The sequence below is a fragment of the Chiloscyllium punctatum genome, chromosome 15, assembly GCF_047496795.1.
Source record: "Chiloscyllium punctatum isolate Juve2018m chromosome 15, sChiPun1.3, whole genome shotgun sequence".
Lineage (NCBI taxonomy): Eukaryota > Metazoa > Chordata > Chondrichthyes > Orectolobiformes > Hemiscylliidae > Chiloscyllium > Chiloscyllium punctatum.
In genome coordinates, this window is record NC_092753.1 from 83,855,444 (window position 1) to 83,868,535 (window position 13,092).

The 13,092-nt window shown below is 42.4% G+C and overlaps 1 protein-coding gene across 2 annotated transcripts in view; it reads left to right on the forward strand.

The window, feature by feature from the left end:
* LOC140486472 (immunoglobulin superfamily member 5-like) overlaps positions 1 to 13,092 on the forward strand; it is a 97,023-nt gene that overhangs the window by 10,951 nt on the left and 72,980 nt on the right. For both annotated transcript variants that reach the window (XM_072585688.1, XM_072585689.1), the window contains exon 2: positions 2,880 to 2,959. In XM_072585688.1, the coding sequence (XP_072441789.1) occupies positions 2,914 to 2,959 (46 nt within the window). In that variant the 5' untranslated portion in view covers positions 2,880 to 2,913. The remainder of the gene's footprint in view (positions 1 to 2,879; positions 2,960 to 13,092) is intronic.

A 13,092-nucleotide genomic window follows, 5' to 3' on the forward strand; every position in this document is an offset into this window, starting at 1 on the left:
ATCTCCAGCATCTGCAGTCCTCACTTTCTCCTTGAGCTATACTTCCTGATACATATTAATGACTTTGGTGCATAGGGCGAAATTTCAAAGTTTAGAGATGACACAAAACTTGATCCTGGTGACTTATGAACTTGAAATTCAGCCAACCATCATATTATCTCCAGTTTACTTCTTCTTTCACTATGACTTTGGTATTGGTTGCTACCTTGCTGAAGACAAATTAAAGGTTTGAATTAAAATCTTAGTCATACTGTCAATTTCCTAGTGTAAGGCTGCTTTTTAGTGCCTAATTGGCCACATCCATTTCTGACACTTTTACTATTTATGTGTCCACTGGGTCTATAAGGTCAGTGGTGAAATCTGTGTGGAATTTATGTAGAATTAATTAACATTGTTACAGTGTCCTTGCTGCCATGTTGGTGCCATGATATACTGAATGAGTTTATCACGTGTTAACTGAAGCATCAGGGAGAACTATTTTCATTAAAGATTGCTACAAGAATGTCTTAAAACACATAAAAGTGGATAAATCCCCAGGACCTGATCAGGTGTACCCTAGAACTCTGTGGGAAGCGAGGGAAGTGATTGCTGGGCCTCTTGCTGAAGTATTTGTATAGTCACAGGTGAGGTGCTGGAACACGGGAGGTTGGCTAACATGGTACTGCTATTTAAGAAAGGTGGTAAGGAAAAGCCAGGGAACTATAGACTGGTAAGCTTGACATCAATGGTGGGCAAGTTGTTGGAGGGAATCCTGAGAGCTAGGATTTACATGTATTTGGAAAGACAAGGACTGATTAGGGATAATCAACATGACTTTGTGTGTGGAAAATCATGTCTTGAACTTGATTGAATTTTTTGAAGAAGTAACAAAGAGGGCAGAGAAATTGATGTGATTTATATGGACTTCAGTAAGGCACTCGACAAAATTCCTCATGGGAGACTGGTTAGCAAGGTTAGATCTCATGGAATACAGGGAGAATTAGCCATTTGCATACAAAACAGGCTTGAAGGTAGAAGACAGAGGGTGGTGGTGGAAGATTGCTTTTCAGACTGGAAGCCTGTGACCAGTGGTGTGTTGGGTCTATTGCTTTTCATCATTTACGTAAATGATTTGGATGTGAAGACAGTTGGTATAATTAGTAAGCTTGCAGATGATACCAAAACTGGAGGTGTAGTGGACAGCAAAGAAGGTTACCTCAGATTACAACGGGATCTTGATCAGATGAGCCAATGGGCTGAGGAGTGTCCGATGGAGTTTAATTTAGATAAATTCAAGGTGTTGCATTTTGGAAAAGCAAATCTCAGCAGGACTTACACACTTAATGGTAAGGTGCTAGGGAGTGTTGCTGAACTAAGAGACCTTGGAGTGCAGGTTTGTACCTCCTTGAAAGTGGAGTTGCAGGTAGATAGGATAGTGAAGAAAGCATTTAGTATCCTTCCCTTTATTGGTCAGAGTATTGAGTATAGGAGTTGAGAAGTCATGTTGTGGCTGTACAGGACATTGGTTGGGCCACTTTTGGAATATTGCATACAATTTTGGTCTTCCTCTGATCAGAAGGATGTTGTTCAGGGAAGATTTACAAGGATGTTGCCAGGGTTGGAGGATTTGAGCTATAGGGAGAGGCTGAATGAGGGGCATGGATAGGGTAAATAGACAAAATCTTTTCCCTGGGCTATGTGCTTCTAGAACTAAAGGGCATAGATTTAGTGTGACAGGGAAAAAATTTAAAAGGGACCTAAAGGGCAACTTTTTCATGCAGAGGGTGGTGTGTGTATGAAATGAACTGCCAGAGGAAGTGCTGGAGGCTGGTACAATTACAACATTTAAAAGGCATCTGGGTGGGTGTATGAATAGGAAGGGTTTAGACGGATACGGGTCAAGTGCTGGTGAGTGGGACTATACTACGTTTGGATATCTGGTCAGCATGGACAAGTTGGACCGCAGGGTCTGTTTCCATACTGTACATCTCTATGACTCTAAGAAGTTTTGAACTCTATTCACACTACAATATTCAAGACATTTAGTTGTGTTCATTAGATGCATACAGAGGGAAGCAATCTAATATTGGAGTTATATCGAGTTATAAAAAAGAATCACATTGGCCTCAAAATAATGACTATCTTTTTACTCCACACATGCTGCCTGATGTAGTATATTTCTCCAGCACACTCTGTTTTTACTTTAAGTTTCCAGTAACCTCCGTATCTTGCATTGATCGACTATGCCTCTGGTGTTTTCCTCCATGTTTTGAGTATGTGTATGCTCTTTGCTATGTTGGATTCCTATATGCCTGATTTATATATTAAAATTGCACAGTCTAATCAATGTTTCATCCTTGTCTCTATCCAATTTCGAATGCAGGTGTGCAATGTTCAATACTTGTTCGCCATTCATTTCTCTTGTTAAATTAACAATTGGTCCTACATGAGTAGAACATCTTAGTTCTCTATTCATTTCCTTATGTACAGATATGGGTGAACAAGGAGTTGATAGATCTTTCAATATTGGTGATCAGAAATTGAGTAAGAGAAACAAAGAAATTTCTTCACTCAAAAGGATTGGAATCTTTGAAGATCTGCACCCCAGAGAGTTGTGAAATCTCCAACATTGAATACATTGAACACTGGGACGCAGATTTTTGTTATTCAGGAAATCAAAGGTGGAAAAGTGTAGTTGATGTATGTGATCTGCCCGTACTGCTCGCAAGACAAAGCTTTTCACTGTGCCTCGGTACACGTGACAATAAATTCAATTCAATTCAGTTCAAATTAATTGAATAGTGTAGGCTTAATGGGTCATAGGGTTTACTCTGGCACCTATTTCTTGTGTTCTTGTGTGAATTGTCTTTTTACAATGATTTGAAGTATTCTCTTTTCAGTCCACAGTTTTTGAGATGACACTACTTGTACATCATGGGAACTGTCGGAACGCTCATAACATTATTTAGCATATTGTTGGGTGAGTAAACTATATAATTCATGAACATTTTCCAATAAGGAGTACTAACAGTGAAAACGTGTTCTCTTGTCGTAGTTCCAAGGTCACAAGCAGTTTTCCCACGTCTCTCCCCTGTGATCCTTCTTCAGGGTAGCCTGCAGGTTGTGAATGAGGAGAGTCGATGTTTCGAACATAAGCTCTACATCGATTCTCCTGCTCCTCCTTTTCCAGCACCACACTTTTTGAGTCTGATCTCCAGCAGTGCTCACTTGCTTCCAAGTAGTGAATGTCAGCAACCTGTGAAAGTGGAGGGCATTAGCACTGAGTTCAATTCTCCCCAAACGTTTATCTTTCCAATAGGGACCATTAAATACAGGTCAGAATTGGCACCTAGGCTGATGTTTCACTGAGCTGTTGGAGTGAAAAGAATTCCAACAACTTACATTTATAGAGCTTTTCATGACCACTGGAAGTTTCAAAGGGCCTTGCAACCAATGAATTACAGTATGTTTAAAGTGTAGTCACTGTTAGAATAATATAGGAAATCTGGCAGCCAACTTGCACCAAGTAAGATCTCACATGGAACAATGTGATATCAATGAAGTAATCAGACTTAGTGATGTTGGTTAAAGATAATTATTGGTCATCATACAGGGGCCATAGATTACTTACAGTGTGGAAACAGGCTCTTCAGCCCAACAAGTCCACACCGCCCCGCCGAAGCGCAACCCACCCATACCCCTATATTTACCCCTTACCTAACACTACGGGCAATTTAGCATGGCCAATTTACCTAACCTGCACATCTTTGGACTGTGGGAGGAAACCGGAGCACCCGGAGGAAACCCATGCAGACACGGGGAGAACATGCAAACTCCACACAGTCAATCGCCCGAGTTACTCTGTTTTCTTTTGAATCGTTGCATTTTGTTGTGCTCGTCTGAGAGGAGATTCAGCCTAATGTCTCATTCAAAAGACGGCATTTCTGACAGTGCAGCCTCCCTCGATATTACAGTGAAGTGTGAGCCTATGGTGTTGGTATAACATGTAATCTGTAAAATATCAGTAACTAAATTTTTGAATGTTATGAGCACTTCGACAAATTCAACAGGTAATATGAAACATACAAAATCTCTTAACTGTAGTGTGCAGTTTCAGGTCATTAAGTTACTTGAGGAGAATTAACGTGCTTGAACAACATGCATTTCAGTAGATGCATGCTCTTTTGATCCTTTTATTTTTTATTTTTTATATTTTTTATTACCCATTGAAGTGAGTTGTCAGGTTTCAGATGAATATTCTTGTATTACCAAGAATTTGACTTATGCGGGCCAAATGGATTGTTAACTGAGCAGGCACCTTTCTATGAGTAAATGGTAAAGTAATAGAGCAAAGAATAGATAATGTAATTAAGGACATAAGAAATGGGAACAGGAGTAGACATATAACCCTGCTCCAACACTCAATCTGATCCAGAATGATATTGTGCCTCAATCTTACTTTTCCACTTGTACCACTTTTCCCTTAATCTCAATATCTAAACTCTGGCAATTTCAGCTTTAAATAATATCAGCATTGGAACATCCAGCATTCAAGGATGGACAATTCTAAACACATGGTTGAAAGAAATTTGTCCTTGCCTCATCCCTAAATGATTGGTCACTTGTCCTGAGAGGGTACCCCTGTGTTCCACATTCCCCACCAGCTGAAATCTCCCAGTGACTACCCTGACAAGCACCTTGCCTGTTTCACTGAAAACACCTTTCATTCTTCCACATTCCAGAGTCTATGAGGAAATTCTCTCTTCCTGGTATGGCATCAGAAATCCTGAAGATGGTGAGAGAATTCTAGGAGAAGGAAAGGAATAAGCTTTGCAACATCAAGAAAGATTTTCCACTCTAACCACAAATGGCAGCTTTAGATATTTGCCATTGAGTGATGACTATCTCATTAAGGCCCCACCTCACCCTGTTTATGTACTATTTCCAATTCTCGTTTCTTCCACCAGGAAAGTAAATGGCAAAAAATTTGCAACTGGTAAAGCTGAGTGGGTACAGGATGGCTGCCACTCACTGAATGCTTATCGAGCCACTTTGCATCTTTAATGTTTTTTGGACCACTGTCCTCCTCATTGGGGGATTTCTTTGGGAACAGTGACCACAATTCTGTAAGTTTTAGAATACTCATGGATAAAGATGAGAGTGGTCCGAAGGGAAAAGTACTAAACTGGGCCAAGGCCAATTCTATCAAATTAGGCAGGAGCTCAGAAATGTGGATTGGGCACAGCTGTTTGAAGGGAATTCAACATTTGATATTTGGATGGCTTTCAAAGATAGTGCAGGATAGGCATGTCCCGTTGAAGGCAAAGGATAGGAAAGGCAAGATTCGTAGACCATGGATGACAGGAGAAATTGCATGACTAGCCGAGTGGAAAAGGAAAGCGTACATAAGGTCTAAGCAGCTAAGAACAGAACGGGCCCTGGAGGAATATCGGAAGAGTAGGACAAGTCTTAAACGAGGAATCAAGCGGGCTAAAAGGGGTCATGAAGTAGCTTTAATGAGCAGAATTAAGAAGAATCCCAAAGCATTTTATTCTTATATAAGAAGCAAGTGGGTAACTAGAGAAAGGATTGGTCCACTAAAGGATAATGAAGGAAGGCTGTGTGTCGAACCTGAGAGAATGAGTGAGATTCCGAATGATTACTTTGTATCAGTGTTCACTGATTAGAGGGACATGATGAATCTTGAGATTAGAGATAGAAGCTTGATTAGTTTGGGTCACGTTGACATAAGTAGGGAAGACGTGTTGGGTAGGCTAGAGGTTATTAAGGTGGACAAATCCTCAGTACTGGTTGGGATCTACCCCAGGTTGCTGAGGGAGGCAAGAGAGGAAATAGCTGGAGCCCTCACAGATATCTTTGTGGCATCCTTAAATACAGGTGAGGTTATGGAGGACTGGAGGGTTACTTATGTTGTCCCCCTTTACAAGAAGTGAAGTAGGGATATTCTGGGTACCTACAGACCAGTAAGCCTGATGTCGGTGGTAGGAAAGTTGCTGGAGAAGGTACTGAGGGATAGGATCTATTTATATTTAGAAAAGAATGGGCTTATCAGTGATAGGCAACATGGTTTTGTGTGGGGGAGATCGTGCCTTACCAACTTAATAGAGTTCTTCGAGGAAGTGACCAAGTTGATAGGTGAAGGAAGGGCTGTTGATGTCATATACATGGACTTTGGTAAGGCTTTTGATAGGGTCCCCCATGGTAGAATAATGAAGAAAGTGAAGTCACATGGTGTGCAGGGTGTTCTAGCTAGGTGGATAAAGAACTGGTTGAGTAACAGAAGATAGAGACTAGTAGTTGAAGGGAGTTTCTCGAAATGGAGAAAGGTGACCAGTGGAGTTCCACAGGGGTCAGTATTGGGGCCACTGTTGTTTGTGATATACATAAATGATCTGGAAGAGGGCACTGTTGGTATGATCAGCAAGTTTGCAGATGACACGAAGATTGGTGGAGTAGCAGAAAGCATAAGGGACTATCAAAGAATACAGGAGGATGCAGATAGACTGGAGAGTTGGGCAGAAAAGTGACAGATGGATTTCAATCCAGACAAATGTGAGGTGATGAATTTAGGCAAGACTAATTCTAGAGCAAATTATACAATGAATGGAAGAGCCTTGAGAAAAGTTAATGAGCAGAGAGATCTGGGAGTGCAGGTCCATTGTACCCTGAAGGTTGCTGCATCGGTGGATCGAGTGGTCAAGGAGGCATATAGTATGCTTGCCTTCATTGGATGGGGTATTGAGCCGAAGAGCTGGCAAGTCATGATAAAATTGTACAAGACATTGGTTCGGCCGCATTTCGAATATTGTGTACAGTTCTGGTCACCATATTACCAAAAGGATGTGGACGCTTTGGAGAGGGTGCAGAGAAGGTTTACGAGGATGTTGCCTGGTATGGAAGGTGCTAGCTATGAAGAGAGGTCGAGTAGGTTAGGTTTGTTTTCATTAGAAAAAGGGAAAATGAGGGGGGACCTGATTGGGTTTACAAATTCATGAAGGGTATAGATAGGGTGGATGGAGACAAGCTTTTTTCCCAGGGTGAAGGATTCAATAACGAGATGTCATACTTTCAAGGTGAGAGGTGGAAAGTTTAAGGGGGATACACGCGGCAAGTACTTCACACAGAGGATGGTGTGCGTATGGAACGTGTTGGCAGTAGAGGTGGTAGAGGCAGGCACAGAGATTCATTTAAGATCCACCTGGTCAGATGCATGAGTAGGTGAGGAGCAGAGGGATACAGATGCTTAGGAATTAGGCGACAGGTTTAGACAGTAGATTTGGATCAGCTCAGGCTTGGAGGCCCAAAGAGCCTGTTCCTGGGCTGTAAATTTTCTTTGTTCTTTGTTCAATCTTTGTCCATGCAAGTCATCATTGGCAAACCACCAACTTCACCACATCATTTTGTCTTCTCTCAGACTCAACACTTCATTTTACTTATTGAATTTATTTCAGGGCTCAGGGAGACCTCTGACTTATTTCTGCCAGGTCGTTTTACACACAGAGACAGACACACATCTCACTAACAGAATGCAATTGCACTTACACTAACATGTGCTCCTTTGTTCCACTTACTTTAGCACTTACTTGGAGGCTGCCAGTCTCTGCCTGTCTCACCTTGCTTTCTGAGATCAGCACTGAGATCAGCACTGAATTACAAGCTGCCTGTTTTTATGTGGTTCATGTCCTCTACACCAGAGGATGTAGGGCCAACAAGGGCATGGGAATTTTCAGTGTTATGGGCTTTGTGGGATATGATTTGCTCCCCAATTTGTACACATCCTGAATTGGTTTGCTAGTGTTTTGTGCTCTGTTATCTACACTATTTGGTGCTGAACAGGCTTGAAAATTTGTGTTACTGATGGTAGCACTTGTTGTGTTACTAAATCATCAAACAATAGGAAATTTAGTGAAGTGATCCATTGTAAGAACTTTATCTTTCTTATGCGCTGTGAATAGGTTTGTTGCTATTTTCTTCAGGGAATGGTTTGAACCTCGTGTGGATATAAAGACATCTCCCTCTGTTGATTTTGATAGACATTCACAAGTCATTGAATATCCTGATTTATCCCTGGCCCCCATATAGATTCATGTATATTCAATATCCATGGATCCCTTGTGTGACAATGCTTATGAAATTTCATCACAATGCTGTGGTATTAGGATCAGTTTGTTCTTGAAAATGACCTTGTCGTAATATCCCAATTTTTTTCTCTGTATTGCCCAAATTAACAAATCTTGTCAGGAACTTCTCCAGTATTATCAGGCCATCCCTGGATAATGATTAGATTAGATCACTTACAGTGTGGAAACAGGCCCTTCGGCCCAACAAGTCTACACCGCCCCGCCGAAGCGCAACCCACCCATACCCCTACATCTACCCCTTACCTAACACTACGGGCAATTTAGCATGGCCAATTCACCTGGCCTGCACATCTTTGGACTGTGGGATTTTTTGCAACTCTTACTAAGATGACCTTTGTGCATCGACACTGCAATCTGATTCTGCTAATGAACAGAATTAGTGATACACTGCGACATATCTCTCACAGGTTTTACCATGAAATGCCACTTGCTGACATACAGGGTTTCAGGGTGTCACGGGGATATGCTGACACTAGCTCCTGTGTTGATCTTGGCTTTTAATATGTGATGCCCTGCCTTCCATGGATTTATGATATGAATGGTTGTAAATAGTTTCTGATTACCTTATACTGTCAACATGATGTGTGAGGTTAATAACATGGAAAGCTTGATCATCTCCAGAAATGTACCTTTCACATGGTTGACCCTGAACTACGTGGATAGGTTTGCCTTTGTACACCATCCTAATGCTTGCCTTGCTTCCAGTGCTATCTTGTCACCTGTATTTAGTCCTGGGGTCTGGCTTGGCCTTTGTAACTAATATTTGATGCTATTTGCTTCCTGGATATTAGGAAAAAAATTTGGCAGCATTTGGGTGCTTGTGATAAATCATACCAGTTAAAGATTTTGTTGGATTATTGCACTTTGCTTTATGCACAAAGTTAAAAATCACACAACACCAGATTATAGTCCAACAGGTTTATCTGGAAACATTAGCTTTCACAGCACTGATCCTTCATCAGGTGGTTGTGGAGTATAAGATCATAAGAACACAGAATTTATAGCAAAAGTTTACAGTGTGATGCAAAAAAAATGATATATTGAAAATATCTGGATTGTTTGTTAAGTCTTTCATCTTTTAGAATGACCATGTTGGTTTCAGTTCTTTCATATGTAAATCCCAGAATGTTTTTTTGAAGTTACATTCCCAAGTGAACTTTTACAATAGGTGACATGTCGGCCTAGACAATGCATTGAAGGTGTGAGGTGCCCTGTGTGAGGCTGTCTGTGCCACAATATTCAGGCTGATTCTATTTCTAAAAAAAAGGATCTACACCATCTTATATGGATTCATGCAGTTTTTGAGCAAAATAAAATGCAAGGACAAATTCACCCCACAAACTTATATGTGTGTGTGCTTTTGGGTGTGTGTGGTTGGCGGTGTGTAAGTGTCTGTGAGAGAGTGTGTGTATGTTTGTGAGTATGAGTGTAAAGGGGTATAAGTCTGTGATAGAGCGTGTGCGCGGGTGTGAGTGTGGGGGGTGCATATATGTTAGTGTATGAGAGAGGGTCTGCGTGAGTCTGGGTGGAGGCCATCCCCATGGGTACCAAACCTGGCGATCAGCCTCTGCTCGCCCACTTTGTGTTGTTGCCTGTTCCGAAGTCCGGCTTGGAGGATGGTCACCTGAAGGTCCGAGTTCAAATGTCCCAGACCGCTAAAGTGTTTCTCAACTGGTGATTGTTGTGCGGTGTCCATTCATCTGTTGTTGTAGCCTCTGCTCGGTCTTGCTAATGTACCATGCCTCAGGGCATCCTTGCCTGCAGTGTATGAGATAGACAACGTTGGCTGAGTCACATGAGTACCTGACACATACATGGTCGATGGTAGTGGTGTCCCTATGTGTAATGGTAGTATCCATGTTGACACTCTAACATGTTTTGCGGTGATAGGGTGTATGGTGTTGTTTTGAAATCCGGGCAGTTTGCTGTGAACAATGACCTCCTCAGGAGACAGACATGAGCTGCAATTGACAAGACACCCTTCGTTGTCCAGTACTTTCCAAGAGCTGAAAAATTACACCATGTTCTTTGCAGTCTGCAACTCATTATTGATGAGGACGAGCACCTCGCCAAGACCTTCTCCATGCCTCCACTTCTCCCCTTTTAACAACCACCAAACCTCAAACAGATCATTGTTCGCAGCAAACTGCTTGGCTTTCAGGACAACACCATACAAGCTTGTCATGGTATTCGTTGCGAGATGTGTCTGAGTGTGGACGTGGGTACCACCATTAAATATGGGGACACCTCCCACCATGTACGTGGCAGGTACTCATGTGACTTGGCCAACATTGTTTATCCTTTATGCTGCAGGCAAAGATGCCCTGAGGCATGGTACGTTGGCAAGACCGATCAGAGGCTACGGCAATGGATGAATGGATACCGCACAAAAATCACTGGCCAGGAGTGTTCCCTCCCAGTCAGAGAACACTTCAGCGGTCCAGACATTCGACCTCGGGCCTTCAGGTGACCATCCTCCAATGCCGACTTCAGGGCAGGCAACAACGCAAAGTGACTGATCAGAGGCTGATAGCCAAGTTTGGGAATGGGGATGGCCTCAACTGGGACCTTGGTTTCATGTCACACTACAGGTGACCCCACTGCAGTACATACTCTCTCACATACACACAGACATACACACACACACACATATATACGTTTGTGGGGTGAATTTGTACTTGCAGAATTACATTTTATTTTGCTCAAAAACTGCATGAATCCTTGCAAGATTCTGTAGATCCCTTTTTGAGAAATAGAATCAGTCTGAACACTGGGGCATGGACAGCCTCACACAGGGCACCTCACACCTTCAATGCATTATCTGGGCTGACGTGGCACCTTTTGTTAAAGTGCACTTAAGAATGCGACTTCTAAAAAAAAGTCCTGGGATTTACATATGAAAGAACTGAAACCAACATGGTCATTCTAAAAGGTGAGAGACTTAACAAACAATCCAGGTCTTTTTCAATATATCATTTTGGTTGCATCACACTGTAAACTTTTGTTATAAATTCTGTGTCTTACGATCTTATACTCCACAACCACCGAATGAAGGAGCAGCGCCTTGAAAGCTAGTGCTTCCAAATAAACCTGTTGGACTATAACCTGGTGTTGTGCGATTTTTAACTTTGTACACCAGTCCAACACTGGCACCTCCACATCTTTGCTGAATGTAGTAATCGTACTGGCTGCACCAAGCATGTGATTGCTGTTGGCCTGACATAATGGCGAGGTAAAAACAATGACTGCAGATGCTGGAAACCAGATTCTGGATTAGTGGTGTTGGAAGAGCACAGCAGTTCAGGCAGCATCCAAGGAGCAGGAAAATCCTTTCATCAGGAATACAGGCTGACACAATGGCTTCTTACTTGTGTGTATCCTCAGGTAATAAGTCAATAGTTTGGTCATTCTTCTTGCCCAAAAGATCCTTCCTATAGGATTTAATTGGGGAAACAATGTTGATGAACTCAATGAGCTTTTTTGACAGTTCCTCACATCTCATACTGTGTTGCAGTGATAATATCATGAGGATGTCTCTTTTGACATGCTGACTGTAAGACAACACATAACAAGGCTTGGACACCAGCAGATCATAGAAACATAGAAACATAGAAGATAGGAGCAGGAGGAGGCCATTCGGCCCTTTGAGTCTGCTCTGTCATGCATCAAGATCATGGCTGATTGCCCAACTCCCATAACCTTTGATCCTATTTGCCCCAAGTGCTATATTTTGCCACCTCTTGAATACAGAGCTGAAAATGTGTTGCTGGAAAAGAGCAGCAGGTCAAGCAGCATCCAAGGAAGAGGAGAATCGACGTTTCTCTGCATCAGCCCTTCTTCAGGATGTCCGAAACATCGATTCTCCTGTTCCTTGGATGCTGCCTGACCTGCTGCGCTTTTCCAGCAACACATTTTCAGCTCTGATCTCCAGCATCTGCAGTCCTCACTTTCACCTCTTGAATACATTCAATACTTTGGCATTAACTACTTCCTGTGGTAATGAATTCCACAGGTTCACCATTTTCTGGGTGAAGAAATGTCTCCTCATCTCCGTCCTAAATGTCCACCCTGAATCCCCAGACTGTGACCCCTGGTTCTGGACACACCTACCATCGGGAACGTGCTCCCTGCATCTACCCTGTCTGAGCCTGCTAGAGCTCTCTAAGTCTCTATGAGATCCAACCAACCCCCTCCCCCCCCCCCCCACCCCCACCCCCACCCGCGTCATTCATCTGAACTCATGTGGAAACAATTGTAACCTAGTCAATCTCTCCTCATATGTCAGACCCGCCATCCCCAGCATCATGAGAAAGTGAGGACTGCAGATGCTGGAGAATCATAGTCGAAAAGTGCGGTTTTAGAAAAACACAGCTTGTCAGGCAGCATCTGAGGAGCAGGAGCGTCGACATTTTGAGCATTAGCCCTTCATCAGGATTCCTGATGAAACGTCGATTCTCCTGCTCTTCAGATACTGCCTGGCATGCTGTGTTTTTACAGCACCACACGTTTTGACTCATCCCCGGATTCAGCCTGGTAACCCTTTGGTGCACTCCATTGAGAGCAAGAGCATCCTTCCTCAGGAAAGGAGACCAAAGCTGCACAAAATATTCTAGGTGTGGCCCACCAAGTATCACTTTGTGGGATCGTGTTCAAATAATGACCAAAATTAATAAGTGGCGAACATAGCCTTTTTTATTCAGCAATCACAGCACAAGTTCAAGGCTGCAATAGAATCCCGAAATACAGTTCTTACACACATTCTTACATGTATTTAAATTTCATTACTATGATGGTACATTGTTTTATCGATAGTACGCAAAGGTTTGAAAGGCTTCTGTCCTAGGAGAGAGGAGATGGGTTAAAACGTGCTAAATGATGGCTAAATACTTCTGATGGAATTAAGAATGTCTGTCTGGTCTGCTTGCATAATTAGGAGGTGTTAGACCTTTTG